The 20,216-nt window shown below is 39.2% G+C and overlaps 1 protein-coding gene across 2 annotated transcripts in view; it reads right to left on the bottom strand.

Moving 5' to 3' along the window:
* ZFYVE26 (zinc finger FYVE-type containing 26) overlaps nt 1–20,216 on the bottom strand; it is a 50,538-nt gene that overhangs the window by 15,685 nt on the left and 14,637 nt on the right. For both annotated transcript variants that reach the window (XM_026849525.1, XM_026849524.1), the window contains exons 11-28: nt 19,045–19,137; nt 18,266–18,334; nt 17,481–17,632; nt 15,928–16,126; nt 15,348–15,611; nt 15,036–15,155; nt 14,588–14,752; nt 13,344–13,571; nt 11,801–11,906; nt 10,281–11,020; nt 9,501–9,697; nt 8,502–8,606; nt 7,782–7,904; nt 6,877–7,053; nt 5,478–5,724; nt 4,274–4,372; nt 2,233–2,390; nt 1,158–1,327 (exon numbers count right to left, since the gene is read on the bottom strand). In XM_026849525.1, the coding sequence (XP_026705326.1) occupies nt 1,158–1,327; nt 2,233–2,390; nt 4,274–4,372; nt 5,478–5,724; nt 6,877–7,053; nt 7,782–7,904; nt 8,502–8,606; nt 9,501–9,697; nt 10,281–11,020; nt 11,801–11,906; nt 13,344–13,571; nt 14,588–14,752; nt 15,036–15,155; nt 15,348–15,611; nt 15,928–16,126; nt 17,481–17,632; nt 18,266–18,334; nt 19,045–19,137 (3,412 nt within the window). The remainder of the gene's footprint in view (nt 1–1,157; nt 1,328–2,232; nt 2,391–4,273; nt 4,373–5,477; nt 5,725–6,876; nt 7,054–7,781; nt 7,905–8,501; nt 8,607–9,500; nt 9,698–10,280; nt 11,021–11,800; nt 11,907–13,343; nt 13,572–14,587; nt 14,753–15,035; nt 15,156–15,347; nt 15,612–15,927; nt 16,127–17,480; nt 17,633–18,265; nt 18,335–19,044; nt 19,138–20,216) is intronic.

Below are 20,216 nucleotides of genomic sequence, written 5' to 3'. Positions count from 1 at the left end.
TCAGAACACTATCTTGTAAAAATCCAACATCTCTCCCTCCCTGACCTCTCCAATTTATTGCCCTGCCCCAACCCCATGCTGCCTGGAAATCTAAGATCCTGCTCCTTCACTGTTGTATTTCAACTACATTAAGTGATTATTTCTTATAACCTTCTGTAGGAATAGTACTGTTGCACACTTCATAAGAAAGCAGATGCTGAGAAGAACTGCCTAGTATCAGAATATATCAGAGCTAAAATGAAGTTTTTGGCATCCAGGTCTCTGTTCTTAAGACTTAGTTGGTTTTGATATACAAATAGGGCATGTATAAAAAACCCCAGACATTTAAGCAATTAAAACATGACAGGTGGCATTCAAGCTCACTGCTAGGTTCTGCTGACATAATCTAGCAGTGTAAGCAACCATTCTGATGCAAACTGGTTTAGCTAGAAGTGACTGCTTGCTAGAAAATGCAGCTGAAAGTGCAGCTGAAAAAAGTCTTACCCTCTGTGACCCTGACAAGCCTGCTGATACCAGTGTCAGCAGGCCTGACAGGGCCACAGAAAATAAAACTCACTCTTTTGAGCTGCACTTTTTACCAGCTGGTCTAACATACACAACATGAGTTTCAGTCCAATTCTCAGCTTAAAGCAACGACATCACAAAAATTTGTCATCACAGCTGTCCCTTTTAACAAGGGCAGTTTCAAAGCTTATCTAATCATGAACTTGCTTTTGAATCCCCAAGGGTTCAAGGAGTCATAATCAAGGGATTGTGGAATAACATTAAAACACTGATATGTTCAGCAGAGCTAATCAATATGTGATACTAACCTAGAAGCCAAGTAAACCGCAGGAAACTTCATCACACTGTAGAAGTTTGTGCTGAATATGTTTTGCATCAGAGCATTCAATTCTTAGGTTTGTCAATCAGTGCTTAAAGAATTAAAGACTTTGTTGCCTGGCTTGTCGGTGTTCTTTCTAATACAAAAAGTAAACTGAGGCATACGGAACATCCCCACACCTATCAAACCTGAAAATCCCAACAGCTGGAGACGAAAAAGCTGATGATATTACATTATCAAGATAAACCCAAATGTTTACTTCTCTCTCATTCCATTCATGTATTCTGCCATGTACATGAAATTGAGGAGAACTAGATAGAAGGGAAGGACTTACATGCTTGTGTCTTGTACCAAGTCAGGCAGATGTTCTCTGTTGTAGTAGCTATAGCATTGATCGCATACACGAGACAGATTTTCTCTGCAAGCTTCTACTGCCATTTTCTTGGTGGAGCAAGAGCTGCACACCAGCCTGCCACAGCGCCTGCAGTGATGGCGCCTGTTAAACTAAGCAAAAAAGGTCATGAATGAGCAACAGAAAGAATTTACTGGTCCCCTCCTATATCTGCCTCCACTTCTGAGTAAACTTGCTCCATTTGAAGAGGTAACACCATGCATAAGGCTTTTCAGAACTACACAGTAATTCATTCTCACCAATTACTTTACAGAGGACATGGCAAAGAAAAAAAACAAACAAACCCTGAGGCAGGTATTTAAAACAAGTTTGCTGCAGTCTTGAGCTTTCCACTATTTAAATTGTCCCAGTTTTAATCACAGTGCTAACAGATCATCTCTTGGAAAAGTTAGAAGCTGTAGACTGTTTCTGACACCATCTTAGTAATTTCCAAATTCAGAAGCAACAGATACTTTGAGAAAACAGTACCGTTTCTAAGCAATAGCAGATAACAGGCTGCCAGCACACCTGCAAAACTCAAAATTTGTCTCCTCCCTTAGAGCAGCAATGCAGTTGCTCAAGTACTCTGTGAAATGACAAGTTTTAGAAAAGTGTATCCAATAACAAAGATTACATTTTCTGTATTTATAATCTGAATTATATTATACTCATGTTAGTTCTTTCCAGTCCAGTCAACTAGACAACCTTTTGGAATATTAATACTGCTATTATTACATATTTTTCAGATCTTGTAGTTGTCTCCTCTGACAACCAGATTTCCTTTTTAGGCTGTATCAGCTCACAAGACTCTGCAAGGAGATAACTGTTGCCAGTCTCTTCAACTACACTAAATAGAAACTAATGGTTAAATATCAAAGGACTGGCAATGTTGTCAGGCCTATACTGATGCAGACAAACTTGCTGAAGTAGCTAGTGTCTCTTAGGAAACAGACTATGAGCAAGTATTCATATTAAGGTCACAGTCTAGGAATGCCTGTACTTTGATTTTACTCCTTACCATAGTGAAGCGTTCAGTTTTGCAAACCATACATATCATTTCAGTGTCATCAGGTATCCATTGCTGCTTTGGTGGTGGCTTCTCAGGAGGCACAAATTCTTGAGGAAACAAATTCTGCTGCAGACTTCTATCTCTGGGACTTGCAGATATAGCAACACCTTAAAAAGAGCCCAGCCAAGAAGAATATTGAACAGAATGTAAGCTGTTTAATCAAGTCTTGAATACCAAAAACCACTACAGACTTACAGAGGCTGTGAGACCTTTCTGACTCACAAGATGACTACCATTACTTTTCAGCCAGACATGGCAGAATAACATTGTGTAAGAAATATGTACGCTTTAAGCTAAAATTGTAAGATTGTAAACTTACAGTACTTTAATACTGATAAGCAGGAGTACAGAGTTATTAATAGACCTTTACCATAACAATTAGAGAACTATAAGACCGTCAACATCTATTCTTGTATCATAAGTAGTGACTTAGAGCAGGAAGAAAAAAAACCCCATATCCTGGTATATAGATACCAAAACCCAATATAGCATTAAATATAATCTTAAGAATACCCAGTGTTGATATTCCTGAAGACTGAGATTTCTTTGTCATCTCAGGAGAGGTGTGGTACGGCTAGCAACAACATATCCCTCCCTGTTCTGGTCCCCTTTACAGTCTACTGTGGAGAAATCAGTTCAAAGAGGCAGGAGTTTAAGTCTTTGGCCTTCGGGATCTTTGACCTTGCCAATGAAATACTCATTGAAACAAGTTTACAGTATTAGACAAGCTTTTAGCTTATATCATGTGAGCCAGTTACACTACAGGCTAATTAAAAAGTTCAACATGTCATTGCAGCCCTGCAAGTCCTTTTCTGTGTACATGAATACTAAACCAAAAAAGGAAAAAAAACACTCCAATAAAGCTAACTCATGCTCATCTAAGCAGATACTGGATTGCAAAGGAGTATTAGAGGACAATGTATTCAAGTTTTGTAACAACATAGATATTAAGCTGACCATTATAAGAAAAACTGAAGAGCTACACAGCCCAATCCAAGACACTGCTGTCACTTTGTGTAGGCAGAGCAAAAAAAGTCTTCAGTTCAGGATGGAGAACCAGAGAACAGTTCAGACACCCTAAACTGTAGATCAGGATATCACTGTGCAGCCCTAGTTCAGGCCCATTACTTGCTGAGAATTCCCAGCCTTGGATGTCTGAGGCTATCCTTTGATAGTCATTTCCTGAGAGCACAGGTTGTGCATCACTCAATATATATCCTCCAAAAAGTGTCTCTTGCATTAGATGCTGAATGGATCCTATAGAAAGATTTGCCATTGTTTTTAAGCCAAAAATACTCTTCAGCTGTTTTGGCAAGTTATTTTGTTTCTATTTATTTGGTTTTGAGGACTGTGAGTGGAGCCTTCCAGACAATAGAAGGTGTGCCATTTCCCTTAAGTCACAAGAAGGATCCTAGAAAAAAAATAAATTCGACCAAAAGAATAACGAAAAAAAAATACAAAATGAATGAGATAACTTTGGTTTTACAGTAGACAAGATCTAGAAGAAAAAATGTGACTGAGAATAGAACAGGAAGACAGGGAGAAGTACCACACTGATGGGCTTCCAGACAAGCTCTGCCTATATACCCAGAGAGAGAGCAAAGAAGTCAAGATACAGAAGATCAATCTGCAACATCATTAATCCACCAGCAACCTAGCTGTGGCAAAGAGGTACTTTATTTTTTCCTGCAGATGTAGTTGTTTCCTATAATCTGTTCAGACTTGGTTTTTTTCATAGGGTGTGGAACGGAAAGCTTTTGTGCTGATTTTTCAGGCATTTTGTAGATACCTACCAAAAATCAAAACAAAGTCATACACTTCTTGTTCCCCTTTAAGTCTTCTTTTAATTGGGCCCAAAGCACACAACTGTAGAGACCTACTAACCCACATTAAACATGACCCAAGTTAGTATTAAGCAGTGGGACATACACAGCCGATAAAACAAGCAGGAACAGATTGAAAGAAAATGCCACCAAAGTCTTAACTTTACCAGTAAAGCTGACAGGAGAGAGTTCCGATGATCCCGATTTAGACAGTGCTTCACATTCCAATACCTGGCTGAGATTTTCCTGGATATGTATCAGAGAATCTAGGACAAAGAGAAAGAAAAATAAAAATCAGAGAACAACACTGGTCATATATCTACCTGTTTTTACTAAGATTAGAGGAATCCATTCACAGCAGCATGTAAGAATCTCAGCACAAAATGGGAGTAGCTACTAATTGCAAATTGCTATGTTTTCATGAAAATTAGCCCATAATTCATGAAAAACTATAGAAAATTCAATGATCTAAAACACAAAGGGATCCTTATCAAAGCAGTGGACTACAGGAATAATACAGCAGAGAATAAGTATCAGATGTGAAAACAATCAGTTGACACCAGATGCTCATGGCAAATATTAAATGCTTCACATTGCAGTGGAAGGAACATACTTGCAAAGTTATAGGTGATTTGGCAAGAAAAGGTAGATAATTCTGATGCTTTTGTTAGCAAGAGCTGCATCTTCAAATCATGAAATGAAGTCAACATTTGAAACCAGACATAAAGCAAGTTGGTACCATATATGGAGGTATAAATAGACACAGATAGGTACACACACAATACGCTTTTAGTACAGTGGGGAAAAAAAGCACTGGACTTGATCTGCAGCACCCTCTGCTGTTCCAGTTCTAAAATCCCGGCAGGAAAGAACCAAATGCAGGAGAATCGAACACAACATGGATGAGAAGCGATTTGCAAACCAGGAGAACCATGCTGAGAATGTTACATAGAACTACAAGTTTAAAAGTCTTTTATATGAAAAAAGGAACAGAACTCTGTTAGGAGAAAAGACTATGGAAGATTAAATCCCCATTCCATTTGGGGGAAGATGTGGTTGGCTGCAGGTTTTAGAATTGCCTAAGTTGTCAGTGACTTAGTGTTAAACAGGAATGAAATAAAATTGAACAATATCATGTAAGAAAAGAGACCCCAAGGAGGAGAAACAGAGGAAAGCCCAAGAAACTTCTGAAGCTACTGGTCCTTGAGAATATCTATTTACAAGACAGGCAAAGACTTCAAGAACAAATTCCGGGCTAGAGGGAGACTGGAGGCACACATCTAAAAATGTTGTGACAATTGGCGAAACAATGCTGGGGGGAAATTGGCCCTTCTTTCCCAAGTGAAAAACAGCATTCTCATGGAAAGTCACCTGATCTCTTTTCTTTTAATGCGAAAGGGAAGTCGAGAGCTTTTTCTGCATACTTTGAGAGCAAACTGTCAATGTCTTCTATGGTAAAACCAATTTCCTGTCCAGATAAGAGCTGGTGCAGTGTCTGCACAGCTACAGCTACCCAGTCCACCTTCATATTCATGAGGAGCTGTTCCAGCATGAGCAGTGGCCTGGAGGAGAGGTGGAAGTAGTTAACACGGGAAAGCTCAGGCAGAGTCAGCAGCACCTGAGATACAAGGAAAAAAGCGTATGTTAAATTTATAGACCTTCAAATCTGTGTTTCAGTGAGATTAAAGACAAGAAACTAGCACAGTAGCTTATGCAGAGAATGTAATAACAGAGGCCAAAAACTGGAGGTGGGACTTCTCAGACCTATTCCTTCTTCTATTATAGAATTACTGAGGGGATTTGCAGAAATTACTTAGTTTCCACATTCCCATTCTATAAAACACTGCCTCAAGTCAGAGGCAGTTGAAGAGTGGAAACCACTGTGACCCTGCGACAAATCTGTTGTAGCAGGGTAGAGAATATTTTCTTATTAAAATAAGCTTATAAAAAGAATATTAGCCCAATCATTATCCTTCCATCATCTGAGGAAACATCAAGAGAAGATATTATCAGTTCTCCTAAATATGGACACTTTTCAAACTGAATCATGTCTTCAAAAGGGACAAGTAAGGAAAGAGGAAGTCCAGCAAAATACTGTCGTGGCACACACTGGAGAAAGCTGCTATTTGTAGTCCTATAACAAAACAGACAGCACTTCATTTTGTTTACATATAATGCATTCGACTAAGATAATCTACTGGTTAATGCATCTATTCCGACGCCGAGCACAGAATCTGTATGACTTCTGTAAAGGCAACAGCCATCCAAAAAGAGGAATGATGCCGTCTACCTTGGGAAGGCACCTGGGAGAAAAATGACATGTAAGTGTCAAAGTCCTCCATATAGGTGGACATATGTAGGACACCTGGTGTTACTGACACAGAGAGCAAGTTGAGGATGCCTGCTTTTTCACTTGGGACAAAGACAGCAACTGTCCTGATAAACACCACAATTTTATTTTATTCCACCACCTCCCTCTTTTAGCCTGTGTGTTCCTCCACTCCCTGCAGCTCAAACACAAGACTGCTCTGCTTGTATTAGGAGCTGCAACTGCATTAGAATATAGGAACTGCAAAGGTGGAGAAGGGGAAGAAAAGTTTTAAGTCTTCTCTAACTTTCCTTTGAATCCTCAGACTCAGGATCTTAGTCCTGATATGGTGAGAATGCTCTGGTAAAATCTACAGACTGTATATATTATGTAATATATTTTATATATTATAAAATTACTTATATATCATGATTAATCCCACAGTGGAGGAGTTTAACTCACCTTTGATCCCATATAGAGTGCCTGGATTTCATTACGGCGTGCTGTTGTCAGATTGGCATAGAAGTGAGCTGTGAGGTAATCAGCCAAGAAGTGAGAAGCTGCCAGGTTTGGATGCTGGTCAAGGGACTGCTCACTGATGGCAAGGCAAATACCAGGTTCTTCAATTCTTTGTAAAAGCTACAAAACCAAACAAAATACAGTGAATCCCTACTACATGCCTGGGAAGTGGCCTTTATAATGGGCAGTCTGTGACAGATTACTGCACTACAATAGTCCAGCAAGCAAATTCACTTGCACAGGTGTCTTACACGCACAAGGGTGATTCAGATAACCTATTTATTGACTACTCATTGCCTATTGCTCCATTTATTAATCAAAATATTTTTAAAATTAAAATAAGCAAAAAAATTAAGCAAGGAATGGGACAGAAGGTATAGTGATCAGAAGCCTCCACTTCCTTTCCAGAATACTTTCAACACTACATAGTCTGAAAGAGCCTGCACTTTACACTCTCTGTTATTAGCAACAGCTCCACAATTATTAAAACCAGAAGAATTCACTCTTCACTAATTTGGGCACTGAAGCCCAACTGACCAATTTCTGTTAGTAGTTTCACTTCTGGTTCTTCCGCTTAAGCAGCACAGCAGTGCTTCATTATGATTTTTCAAATAAAAGGGGCCTTTTATTTCCATGTGCATGACACTGTGCTATTAGGTCCAAGACCTAAGCATGACTTTCACTTAAGCAGAACAGGACAGAGCCAGGATCCTGAAAGCATATCTAAGCAAATGGCATCAATTTAGGGGAAACCAAAATGGCCATGAGAACACACAAGGAGAAGGCAAGGAAAATGTTCTCAACGTATTTGACCTAAGGATGTAAGGTTAAAAGAGTCTTGCTATTACCTGCAATGCTTTTTCCATGTCTCCCACCTCCAGTAAGTGGAGAAGGTGCTCACGGTGAAGGTTGATCAAGTCTTCTCTTGGGACAGGATACAAGTGCCCCCATTCCTCACACAACTCATAATCCTAAAAAAAAATTTTTTTTTTTTTAAAGTGAAAATAAAAGGACAAACTCTACCCTCACTGATACAGCTGTTTCTCCCACAGTTCTGATCAACCTCTCAAGAAATTCTGTAGCTTAGACTCCTCTCCCACGTGCAAAGAGTAAATAATTACACTGACAAAGGGAAGATGATGATAGTCATTTTTGTCGGTCACAGCATGCATTAGGAATACCTTCTGATCTCAGAGTAAGCAAGCTGGCTTTTTAGAGAGACACTTTTAAAGCCAGCCAGATCTACAGTATTAGTACTTAGATAATAATCAAGCCTATATTGTTGTAAAAGCCATCCTACTAAAGTCTTCAAAATTCCAAGAGAAAAGAACAGGTTGTATCTCAGAGTAAGGGTTATAACTTAAAAATGTAAGGATTATTAACTACATGTATATCTTGACATTAAACACAGATCTGCATTTGTTTCTGAAGCACAGAACTGAGTAAAGGAATCCTTTCTCCCAAAGTAATCTCCATTGATTGCTGTTTTAAGATGCTACTTGAAGAAATTTATCTATTCAAAGTTTAACACATTCTACTTCATCAAAATTCACATGATGATGCCTAACCTTTGCTTTCAGAATGATACTCATGACAGCCTGGGGGTCATCAGTGCAGGCTTTTTTCAGATCCTGCCAGTCATTCCACAGTTGTTCATTTTGCACGTTCAGAATCTGAAAAAAATCAGTAAGGGTAGCAGAGATTTTAAAAGCTTTATCTACAGCAATCACTAACTCTAAGAAAGACAGCTGAGCTGATCACATCAAGAGCTGGTTCATACAAAGAAAAAAGTCAAAAAGGAGACCCATATTTATCTCTAGCCCCTTTCTGGGATGATGTAATGCATTTGCACTCCAAAACAGACTACACAATTTTCTCAGAGGCATGAGTTTACAAAGCATGTTTATAAGGGAAGGTTTTTAAGAGACTAGATGGCAATAATTATGGATGAAAAAGTACATGCATACTGCAGACATTGCTGGCACTAACAGAGAGACAACTGAGCTGTCAGTTAGCAAAACCACCACCAGACAGAGCTCAACACAGATTTACGAATCCTTTTGCTCCGTGGTGGCTTTTCAGTCTGTGCTGAACTCCAGGCCAGCTAGTCTGACATACCTTGGGTATCTGCACTACCTTGGAGTAAGAAGAACTGACTGCAGTACAAACATGCTTATTGGACCACTAGTCTTGTACACCACGCCTGGGTACATCTGCACCTTTCAAGCTTATAAAATGAATTGCCACATAAAGCTTCCAGTGGCTCTAGAATTTGCATAGAATAGAAAAATGAACACTTTGCCAGAAAGTGGCCTCACACAAATGTTTATGTCTAATCGTGTTTGCAGACTTGAATGCTAATAGGAGAGTAGGAAAGTTATGAAGGACAGAAGTAGAGAGTTAACTGGATACTACAGCACTGAAGATACATGAACTGTTTTGGATGAGAGTCAAAAAGCTATTATGATCAAAAAAGAACCAAGGGCTAAAACTTTTTCAAAAGGCAAGTGTATTTGCTCCCTGCTGCCTATTTCATCTCACTGGTTACTTGAAGAATGACTTTGTACCTTTTGATAAACATGAAGTTCTTTCTTCCTGCTCTGCAGACTGTTTTTTAGTTCATCAGTTATGCCCAAATCAGAAATGCAATACGCTAGGATTTCCAAACAGGCATCAAGGGGCCATTTGTCCAGACAGCGCAGGGCCAGCCTACTTCTTAATGCTGCATTTTTTACTGCGAACAAGTATTGCCAACCATCCTTATCTGTAGAGGAAACAAACCACTAGTTTGAAACTGAGTTGCTATAATTTGGAAAATTAAAAAAAACAAACAAAAAAATCCTCATCCTCACTGGCTCACATCACCAAAAGAAACAGTACAATGCTGAAAAAAAAAAAAATAAAAAATCTATGCAAGACTCATCCCAGGCATCAGATTCTCGGGAAGTAACCAAAGTTAGCATGGGATACTTACTATCTTCAGAGTCCAAAAGGAACCTCCTTTCACAGGATACATCATCCATGTATGACAATGACACTGCTGTAAGAGACGTTCCATTAACGGTACTATGACTAATGTCTCTTGGTGTATTCAGCTCTTCACATAAAAATAACACCACAGATGCATTCCAGTTCTCTTGTACTAAATTGGTCAGGATTTGCACATTTGCAAAACAGAAACTCCACTATTGGAGACAGCAAACTTAGGATGAAGGAAGGGAAGGGGTCTGGGGTCTCTGGATTTACCCAAGGACCACTACTTTAGTTTCCACCTCCTGATCCATGTAATCTTCATTAAAAAAAAAAAAAAACATGAAGGGAAAAAAGCCTGCCTTAATTCTTCTTACCTTCAGCAGTTGCACAGCTCAGCACAGCATCCTTCACATTGACCAGCTCCTCCACATCCTGACTGTACAGATCCAAGACCTTCAGAGCTCTGTCCCAGTCCTTTGCAGCAAGAGCTTGTTCAAAGACTCCCATTAATACCTTAACAGCTGTGGTGGAATGCAGTCCCAGGAGAACCAGAGATATGTATGCCTTGCCCGAAAAGACAGTAGCCAAACTGCTACCTTCTTCTTGCTGATTCTGAAGTGGCTCAAACATAGCAAGAAGAAATCGTTCCAGTATTGGGAACTCCTTCAACAATGCCTCACACTCCCTGGAAATCTGTTCCAAACCTAAGGGCACCTCCCGTTTGCCTCGAAATTCCATCCAAGATAAACTCGATTTGGGAATTTTCTGTATATTAGATGCAGTCAGACATGCCAACGTGGCCATTAGCTTTGACTGAGACTTTAGGAAGTCCAGGGAGGAGGCAGTGAGTGTGTGCTGGCTCAAGTCATTCACAGAGGGTGGGGCCTGAGTGGAAATACCCACCGAGGTCACTGAAGAATTGTTAGCAGGTATTTCAACATCTGGCAGGCAGTGGTAGGCACATTGGTGTGCTAAGTTGCTGATGTTTGTCAAAAGAGACTTTGCCTGGCTGTTTTGCCTTGCACTGCACAAGGACAGTGGTTCACAGCAACAGTTAACAATAACTTGTTGCACATTCAAGTTCAACTTCTCTTTAGCCAAAAGAGAAGAAAGCCTGCAGGATTGAAAACAGAACCAGCTTACCCAGCATGTATAAAAGGTACTTTACAAGTACACGTTTTCATAAATCTTCCAATTTTTTTGTGAACACAAGCCCCCTAGTATTTTTCATAGGTACATGCAGGGGAAAAGTACATATCCTGTTTACTCAGTAGGAAAAAAATACACAGCAGAACAACTCAGAGCTTATGCTGCCATTCCTTTAAGAAAACTAACTTACTTCTCAAAAATTGACTTGTACCTAAATGCAACATACTTGAAGAGTTCACCATTAGTGCTCATCTTTTTAAGGGGTACTTCATCAAATCAGACGCTTTCCATGCCAGCCTAAGTTATTAATTTGTGATGGAAGGACATTAGATTATCCAGTTTGCCTACTGACCAGGGCAAGAGCCATGCCCAGCTATATTCTTAAAGAAGCCCTACTGGTCTATTTTATTTTATTACACTGCTAAATAGCAAGGACATTGCTCTGAATTGTCATACATTCAGTTAAAAAAAAAATCCATGTAAGTGCACGCTCTCTTCACAACAGACAGTAATTGTTTAAAAATATGGAGCCAATTTTCCCTATCAAAAATCTTCAGGTTGGTAGGAAAGCCACTGACTAGGCTCCTCCCTGCACATCAATCCTTGCAGCATTAAGCGATTGGCTGGTGGGACACAACAGGCTGTACTACCTGTGCTAAGTAGCCAGATAATTTAATCCTGGCTGAGGTCCAAAGTCACCAACACCAAAATAACCTAGAGAGTATATAAACTGAAAAGCACCTACCTGTCAGGATGAACCTGTCTCTCAAACACAAGGTGGGCCAGCACCTGAGATGGATTCTGCTGTAACAGGATGAAAGGGTTCCCCACTTTCACTTCTGTAGATGTATCTTTAAAAAAAAAAACCCCACATCCGAACATTTATTATAAACACAAACACATTAGCTGAATACACCAACCAAGTCTTATATTAGGGACACAAATTTTAAGAGCCCAGGTCTGAAACTTCTTTGATTACATTCACAGAGGTCCACATTCACACTAGTGTGGTAAAATCCAGAGTAAATTGCAAGGCATTTGTGACGATGATACACCTCTCAAGCTTGGCACCACTGGCTCATAGTTTACTGGACCTACTACCAAAACTGGTAGAGTAGAGAGTCTGTGGCCTTTAAAGCGAGATCTAGCAGAATCAAACAGATTAGCAACTGTACTTCAAACTTTCACCAAAACATGTATTTGTGGTGAGAAACAGAAAATATGCAGGTTTGGTTTGTGAGGAGTCTCTGGAATGTAGATTAGGGAGTCCATGCTCTGAATAGTCAGAGTGAGCAAAGGCAGAGTGCACTCGCAGACAGACCGCTACATTTACAAAAGGAGTAAAACCTTGGCCAATATTGCTGAAAAGCCTTTGTATCCACTACTGAGTTATGTCAAGTAACTCTGTTCAGATTCTCTGAAGCTTACCTTTTCTTTTATCTTCCAGCACAGTAAAACTTCTGCAAAACTCACTCAGCCCTTAAATATTGTGCGTGTTTCTGGCTGTGGCAGTCAGTCAATGAGGACTGAATCATGTCCATACAGAAGCTATGGTTTGCATGGTAGTGACCTGAGCTGAACCAGCATGTATGAAAAGAGATCTCTGCCCTTTTTTCTTATTCTCTTGGGAAGGTACTCTCCAAAATCAGTATTATGGTATTTTGCATTAGTGCAGCTCAATTAGCATCAACTTTAAAAACACAGACAAGTGTTTTTTCTCCTAGCACAGTGAATTGTTCTGTTCTTCTGACAGCTTAATATGCTGATGGTACGCTTCTTTTTATGGACCATCGTCATCTGCTGATTCTATGGAAAAATTCTGCCTAGCTACCTCTGCATAGCTTTCTACACATTCTCTTCTTATCCCTTTGGAGCAGCAGGGCACTGGTTGCCTCTAAGGGAGCTGAACAGTGCAAAGCATGGTGATCCACTGGATGTAAAAATCAATCCCACCTAGTGATCAGACAGTGATCAGAATTTTTGGAGGTCAGGGGTTGTTTGTTTTGTCTAAACAAAGTGCAGAATCTGGGTCAGTAGTTAATGTTTCTGTTCTTGTTTTCCTACTGGCATCAGTTACTTTTATCTTAGCTGTAGATGGCCTAGGTGTTAAGAAATAAAATTTAAAAAGCAGTGCAATAATCAGATGAATTCAAAAGATCTGACTATGCACAGGTAGCAGGTATGTTTGGCAAGGAACCATCTTTGCACAATTGCCTTCCAGAATCAGGCCAGACTACACAGTCTGGTATATTCACCTAGGCTCAGACTTTCCAGCAGAAACCCCTTACCTAGCTCTGCATTGAGGCTTCGTAAGACAACAGCAGCCAGTGTAGTGATGTAGTCAAAGAAGGCCTTCACAAAGTTTGTCTGCGTGTTGTGCTCTGGCATGGTTTGGACATGTTCGTCAAGAGTTCTCAGCAGAAGCTGTGTTTGATTCCAAACCAGGTGCTTCTCCAGCTCCACAGGTTTGAGAGAGGCCTGCTCCACCAAGGTGCCAAGCAGGCTCCCTTTAGAGTCTGGTTTAAGAGAACAGACATACATTCAGGATTCAGTAAGTATTAAATGTCAAAAAGAAAGAGGGTGAGGGGTAGGTAAAAAGGAAAAGAAAAAAAAAGAGAGAAAAAAATGCTTTAGCCTAATTTCCTCTCTGCAACTAGGCATTATAATTTTACTGAAAACAAGATAAATTTTCACAGCAGAATAAATCAACGGTTCATCTCAATTGGTAACCATGCCTCTGACAAGTTAGAAATATATTAAGGCAGGACTAAAATAGACCTAGTTGTGTCTCATTAACACATAAGCTTATTCTAAAACACAGGTGTTGACCAGTCCCTGTGCTCTATAATATTTAACCCTTAGAGCTCTCCTAAAATTTTGGAGACACTTATTAAACATACAAACTAATAATAAACTAAATTTAGTTTAATAAACTAAACTTACTAAACATACAAATACATTTAAATGTTTTACCAACACCTACATGCTGTTCAGAAATTTGGTGAATGGAGGGGGAAAAAAATAAGCCCATATGAAAACATGCCAGTGCTATATAGTGAAAAGAGCTTTGAGAAAAGGCAATTGTGGAAAACTTCAGAAAAAGATGAGACATTTTATAATAGCCCCATGAAAACTGGAATGTTATTATGCTATAATAGTTTTATAAGTTTATCTCCTTTTCGTTAAAAAAATCAACAGTAAGGATACACCTAATTACCTATAAATTGTGAGATTAAAATACACTTTCATCTGACACAGTCAATACACTGTTATGACTAAAGAAAAATAACAACCTCAATTGTATTCCTCAATATTTTCCTTTCTCCTCTGGCAAGTTCACAGTTTTAGGTCTGAAAACAAATACTCTGAATATAAGAATGAGATAAATTTTACATTCTGCATTTATGATTTTTAAAATATATATTTATGCATAAGTCAAAGAGTATTACTACTAAATTTATAGTTGTCTAGACAGGCCAAAACACAAATTTAGATCCATTTGTCAGTCATCACAATCACAAAAATAACTCACCCACAGAACGTTCAACATGTGTCAGTGCTTTTAGGATTTGATCCAGATTTTGCGATAAAACAATTTCATTAGTAATACTTTCTTCAGTCAAGGCAGGGTAGCAAGCTTGCAGAAGATCTACAATACTGCAACGAAAATGACTTCCGATTTTCTCATCTGAGACCTCTAGAAAGGGGGAGAAAGAAACAGCAGCTATAACAAAGACAGAAATATTTTTGCACAGGGTAAGGCGCATAGAACCAAAATTATATTATAATACAACTTGAAGTTTTACAAATTCAAAGAGTTTCAGTTTATTCAAAATTGAGCTTGGGTCATGTGTCCTCTCCCCAGCTTTGTTTTGAATACTAAGCTAAAAAAATGGAAAGTTCAAATTTCTATTGCAACAGAAAGCAAGATTTGATTTAAGCACTTTTCAACAGAAAATCTTATCAGCAAAACATACTACCTGGCTTGCATTGCCCTTGTGATGTGCAGGAATAGTTGAGAATTTTACTTATTTGCTGAAGAACTGCTGGGAAACCCTTTACACCTTCAGAATGCAGTAAAACAAAGTCAGGTCGCTGGCCTGAAAAAGTCATTGTGCAAAGGGGGACAAAAAAAAAGAGTTAGGAGTGCAGAAAGAGTGGAAAAAGGAGAAACTGATATGAAAGTACAAAATGAGATTTAATTAAATTCAGGTGTTAGCACAAACAACACAGCACAGAGGCATCTTCTGCTCCCAGGCCCATGTTGATAAACACAACAATCAAAAGCCTACCCCGAGTTTCGAGGCTGTTGTAAAGTCTTCTTTCTGCTGTTTCCAAAAGCTGTTTGCATGTCTTCCAAAGATGGCACTGAGTACAAGCTAGGTCAAATGCTGCCATTGCTGAAGGACTGAGGTCCTCAAGGACTTCCCGCAGAGGATCAGTATGCTCCAGCTGGATGTTGGTGATCCAGAAGTTTTCTTGGAGAGTAGGGGCAAGACTTCCAGAAGTTGCAAGCAATTTATCAGTAACATCCGAGATGGAATAAAATACCATACCTACATGCATCAGCAAAACACACAATCACTAACTTAACAGTATATTTATCTCAGATCCTGTCATGGATAATTATTCTCTAACCCTTTAGGAAAATAATTCAATAGGTGGCCAGCTTCACAGATCAATTACTACAGAATGGATAAAACTAATTGAGCATCAACAAATTTCAGCATTCTTAGTCTCCTTTTAGTCAAAGAAACACTACGTACTCTTCTGAACAACTGCTGCACTCATCGTGACAGTATTCAAATTGTCTTCTGTTTTCCACTTGTCCCTCACCTTTTATGAGAACAACTCAAAAAATCCAGCCCTTACCAGCTGCTGCTGCGTTCCCAATAGCTTGCAGTGTCGAACGGCCACTGCCAGATTTCCTGATGCCTGCGGTGCCATCTGATGTTTGAGTCTCAATATTGTGCTCCACTCTTGCCATTTCTCGTACTGCCTCTTGGTAGCGCTCCATGAAAACCAATTCACCATAGCAAGGTGAAGTATCCAAATTAAACATCAAAGCCACCTTTCAAAAATAATAGTACAGAGCATGTCAAAGGAGTTTCTGAAGGCCAGAGAACTTTGGGAGTTTTTAGAGAAGATGAGAGAATCAAATAAAACAGATACTTTAACTGAACAATGTCCTCACAGACACAGCAGGCTGAAATGATAGTTAAACCAGGACCTTAGAGACATTTTTCAACTATTTTTATAAAGTTTAGCTATTATTGGCTGCAAGGCTAGAGTTGAACTAACTTTCATAAGCCACATCTTTCAGAATAACTACATGATTTCAATACACTATGTAGCAAGAGAAACCTATCACACTGGGCCTCTAAAGTAAACTATTTTAAACAAATTCTTATTCGGCAAGGAATACCTTCTAGAAAACCACAGAGTAAATAAGCACAGCTGTGCAAGTTCTTATTATCAAACCAACAACAGAACACAAACCAAGCTTGAATTCTTTATTATCAGCGATACTGAAATTCAAAGTAACAAAGCAAAACAAAATGCTTCTTTTGGCCCTAAAGTAGGGACAAGATAAAGTGGCATGCTTGATGTCAAACACAACAAATGAGCTGAGCAGTAACCTGCTGCTAATGCAATGCTTAAATGCTATTAACTGCTCCAATATCACTATCTGAAACTAAGCCAGGCCACTGCTTTTTGCATAGGATCCAATCACTGATGCCCCTTGAGATATTTTTTTGGAGCATCAGCCCAAAAGCTGCATAGAGAAAGGTATGCACAGCTGTGAGAGAGCAAAGAACTACAAACATGCAGACTTCAAGTTGACAAACGTGTCAACTTCAAGTCTTTCTGCCTGTTTTCCGCATGGTCAATTTAGCCTCAAAACACACCTCCTTCAAATAAATGTAATTGTCACTTTGGCTCCACTCTGGATAAGGAATACATTTGCATGTTCCTACCGAGCTTACAAGGGGCAGAGTGTCATGGTTTCAATTCACTGACTAAAGGAAGCACTGCAGATGCTGCTTTCTCAGGAGGCTTCAAACGAGCTCTCTGTGTTCTTCATTCACCTGAAACACTAAGCTTGACCAGCTCTCATCACACATTTTTACGCTTTAAGAACCCAGGCTTAGAGAAAGCATTTTTAAATAACAAGGAAAAAAAATGTTGTAAAAGCATTTTTAAATAAAATGAGGAAAAAAAGCCCCAGCATACTTGGGATGTTGGTCTGGAGTATCTTTGTTCCATTTACTCACTTCTGAAGCGCCCCTTTCACTTGAAATGCTGATGCTTCAGCTCTATGCTTGCTAACGCCGAAGAAGCAGCAATTTCATGGGCTATCACAACCACAAATGTCAATACCAAATTAGACTTTTAATTACACAAAATACATGCAACTCATTTACCTGATGGGCTTCTACAAAGTTTCCTCTCAAAACACAAGAAACTAACAGAGATTCTGGTGGGGAAAGCATCATAGGAATGAGGGGGTTTTGCTGATGTGGTCTCACCCTGCTTTCCAAATCACTTGAGCCAGACACATTACTGGTACTTCCCTCTGCAAGACAACAGACTTAATCAGGATGCTATTATGGAAAAGACATTTGACCAGAGAACAGCCAACTATCAGATAACCTATTTAACACAAAATTATAGGAGCAGAGTTGCAAGGAAATTTTAGGGTAAAGAGGTTAACATAAACATCTTGTTAAAAATTCTCCTAATATTTCATTATTTGGTCAGAAATTTCAGTTTGGATTTCATCCAAATGTAACACCGTTTAGCAGCTACATAATGTGGATGCAATGCTAGCGCACCGCTTCAATACAGATTAAGGGAGAAGTCAAGTACTGGACCTCTTAAATCAACTTAGCATGCCTAAGCATGTTCTAGGTTACATGACTACCAGTCTATTAGCTTTTTTGATGGTTTGCACATCACTACATTGCATAATGTTTCCTGCAAGCCAAAAATATCAAGAAAAATCTAATTTTCTTATTCCAGATGAGATACATACTATCCTAATTATTAAAAAGTCAGCCAACAATTGAGATCTCCAGGAATTGTAAAGTTCTAATTCTACACAGAATTGTACCCTACACAGAGCAGTAATTCACATTAACTAGTCAAGCAAATACTCCATCATGCACAATCGACAAGACAAAGAAATACTATTTCTGTGGCTTAATACCTGAGGTACTGGTGCTTAGCTCGCTGCTTGTACTTTCTAATGATGCACTAGAAGTTCCCTCTTTCCCATCTAAAATTGAAACAAATCAAAACCAGCACATTAAATGCTCTTTTTCTAAACAAGGTAATTAAAACTTACTGCAAATAACAGATCAGGCAAGAGCTCTTCAAGAGAATCTCACAAATGAGCCATCACTGATGTCTCTGATAAATGCACAAACTTGAGGAAAATGCCATGCAAGAGGCTATGTTGGGGTAGCTCATTAGTGACTCATGTCAGATACTTTAAAGCTTCTTATTTTGGAACATCCCACTCCAAAATCAGATGTATCTTTTAAAGGTTAAATAGAAGAAGGGTGAGGAGCCCAACTTTCTACTAAGGCTGCCAATTTAAGCAACGAATTCCTGTAAATTCACATCCTAGATACTACTATGACAGGAATGAAAAGATAACAAACAGTCATTTGATATAGTGGAGAAAGGGAAGAATTGGTACTGTAGTTACCAAGTTCTCCCCTGCCCCAAATCAGCCTACATATGAAAGAAGTCATTTTCTCACCCGAATTTAAAATTAATTATATTTTAGTTGTGCAGGTAAGCTTTAGGAAAACAACCTCAATCCAAGTGGAACTGGACTGACACTTCAAACCATTTAGAAAACTAAAGGCAATAAATCTAGTTCTACACCTAGTCCATTACATCTAATTGCGTTCAGCTATGAGCTCAGCAAAATTATACACATTTCAGAGATGTCTTCTCCATGTGACTTTTTTAACCCACCTGCTCTGTTGTACCTTTGAGATCTACTTCGTTTCTTAAAACTGGAGCACCTGATTAAAGAGCAGTATCTCCTGGAAGCTGCAAGCTGATGTTCTGTGAAACATTTAAGCAAAAACATTATGAAATAGCTAGACAGGCCATAAACCATTATTTGTCTACCTTGAGAATCTACCAGCACATCTACAGAGGTAGAGCTGTTGTGGCAAATCTCCAAAGGAAACACAGTTGATCTCAGCTAAGAGCTCTTCTGCAGTAAAGTTTAAACTAGTACCTTGAAGTATTTATGAATCAATTCAAACAATACAGCATTTTCACATCCACATCCAATGTTGCTTGGAGTGTACTGTACCTTCTACACACCCCTGATGAGTAATAAGGGTCTTTTCCAATCTAAATGATTCTATGATTCTAACTATGCAGAAAAATAGGTATAGTCCAAGTATATCAGCAGCTAGAAACAAGGTGAAAATAATAAAAATAGTAAAATAGAGAGTTTGATCTGTCATTAAGGTTTTGCTGAAACAACTGGGTTCTTCAGTAATGCTGGGTAGTATGTTTCAGTCAGCAATTCTGGAAGTGAGCAAGTAATGGGGGCATGAGCCCTTGAGACAGAAAATCCAAGAGATATGCAGTGTCAAAAAAAGCCAGCCACCTCCCCCAGAAAGATGTTCCCCAAACACTTGTCATCATTTGTCAGGTCAGGACTTAGAAGTACAGAATCCCACAGAAAGCCTGCTTTCTGTCCAAGAGAAACGCTGAGGGCTGCCTACTCAAACGCAAGTCTCATCACTTCCCCTCCTTTATAGGGAGAGACTTAACAGTTGAACACAAGTTTGGAAACTTGGAACATTTAAGGTCTATACTGCCCAGTCTTTCTTGGGACATGGACTTTGCATGGTCTGAGATATACAATAAGCCACACTGATACAAGCAGAAATCTGACAGTAGCAGGTCTAACTAGTTATAGGATAGGGAGAAGGGTGGAAAATCCTCCTGAGTGTGTTGTTCTAGTTACTCCTGAGGAGTGGTCTGCATCCCAGAATAATTCTACTTCCTCTGATACACGTTCCTAACATGCTTCCAGACCAGGCTAAATCAACACTCCACCCATGAATGAATCTACCTGGTTTGCACTGGATCACACACCACCACATCCATTCATATCAACTGTC

Source organism: Athene cunicularia (assembly GCF_003259725.1).
Source record: "Athene cunicularia isolate RWA chromosome 5 unlocalized genomic scaffold, athCun1 chr5_part1, whole genome shotgun sequence".
Classification (NCBI taxonomy): Eukaryota; Metazoa; Chordata; class Aves; order Strigiformes; family Strigidae; genus Athene; species Athene cunicularia.
This window is presented reverse-complemented; position numbering and strand designations above follow the sequence as displayed.